Genomic DNA, 1,345 nt, shown 5'->3' on the forward strand with positions numbered 1-1,345 from the left:
TGGGGGACTTTTGGGATAGCATTGGAAATGTAATTGAGGAAAATACATAATAAAAAATATTAAAAATTTAAAAAAATTAAAATATAAAAACCAAAAAAAAGTTATAAATAAATACTTTGATGGGCAAAATTCAACTGATAGTAGGGAAGAAGAAGAAGGCCTGTAAACATCAACAGGCCTAGAGCAGCCATTTCCATAATATACATAGCTGGGCTTTTCATGGCAGAGGATCCTGGTCCATTCAGCCTCAGAATGTCGATTAATTTTCGTCAAGGAGGTCCAAGAAGTTAGCATGAACCCTTAACCTCTAACTCTTCTTTCCTCTTACTGTGTACTGCAGGCTGGCTGGAGGGTGTAAGACTCTCAGATGGTGAGCAAGGCTGGTTTCCTGTCCAGCAGGTAGAGTTCATTTCAAACCCAGAGGTCCGTGCTCAGAACCTCAAGGAAGCCCATCGAGTCAAGACTGCCAAACTACAGCTGGTAGAACAGCAAGTCTAACTGTTCTTGATGAAGAGTCTTCTGAGCTCATGAACAAGCATTCCTGGAAATGGCTAGTCCTAGAAACCTGCTGCAGAAGTTTTCTAGGGATCAGGAACCTGGCCTTCTGAAATCCCAAGGATGAGCTCAGTCCCTTGCTCCAGTACTTCTTTGCGTTTTGTGCTTGGTAGGGAATATTGATTGAGTGACTGCACACTGGATTCTGGGAACCTTTCTTCATAGAAAAAGGGCCTGTGGGGCATGAGCCTTGGTGCTGTACTTCCACTACCAGATGGTACTTGTACATCATCTGCTACTACAGTGCAGATTCAGAGCTGGCCGGATGTAAGGTTGTGGACAGACATATGTTACCAGATAGACCTCAGCCCACTCAATGGAGGGAGGTGTTTAATGGGGATTGGCACATCAGTTGGGAAGGTGAACCTGGTGACCTCTAGAATAGCTTCCAATCTGAGATTGTCCTCAGTGCATGTGCCCCTGCAGTCCTTGTTTCTTGGTGGTGATGTGAGGGTGGCGTTCTCTCACTCTAATAAACTTGGCACTTCACGTGTTTTCTTCTCAGGTTACTTAGTACTCACTGAACAAGATTTACAAGGAGAGTCTCCTAAGAACTCCAGCCTATGTGGCATGTCATGAAAGACCAAACTGGTGCACAGATTATATTGGCTACTAGCTTCCTCTAGTAAGACCTAGGAGCTTGGCCAGTGGCTCTGCTTATTGTACCTTCAGAGCTTGTAGAAGGAATTAGAAGGCACGAGTAGTTATGATAGAACTTAGTGGGGAAACCCCCACTCAATTTTCGATTCGGCGTGCACCCAAAATATCAAGAAGGACCATCTTGATGTAA

At 44.2% G+C, this 1,345-nt stretch overlaps 1 protein-coding gene across 2 annotated transcripts in view; it reads left to right on the forward strand.

Annotated features, from left to right (window-relative positions):
- Positions 1–1,059, forward strand: part of Arhgef5 (Rho guanine nucleotide exchange factor 5) — a 24,779-nt gene extending 23,720 nt beyond the window's left edge. For both annotated transcript variants that reach the window (XM_029478687.1, XM_021165422.1), the window contains exon 15: positions 341–1,059. In XM_029478687.1, coding sequence (XP_029334547.1) covers positions 341–498 — 158 coding nt within the window. In that variant the 3' untranslated portion in view covers positions 499–1,059. The remainder of the gene's footprint in view (positions 1–340) is intronic.
- Positions 1,060–1,345: the final 286 nt, after the last annotated feature.

The sequence above is a fragment of the Mus caroli genome, chromosome 6 (assembly GCF_900094665.2).
Source record: "Mus caroli chromosome 6, CAROLI_EIJ_v1.1, whole genome shotgun sequence".
Classification (NCBI taxonomy): domain Eukaryota; kingdom Metazoa; phylum Chordata; class Mammalia; order Rodentia; family Muridae; genus Mus; species Mus caroli.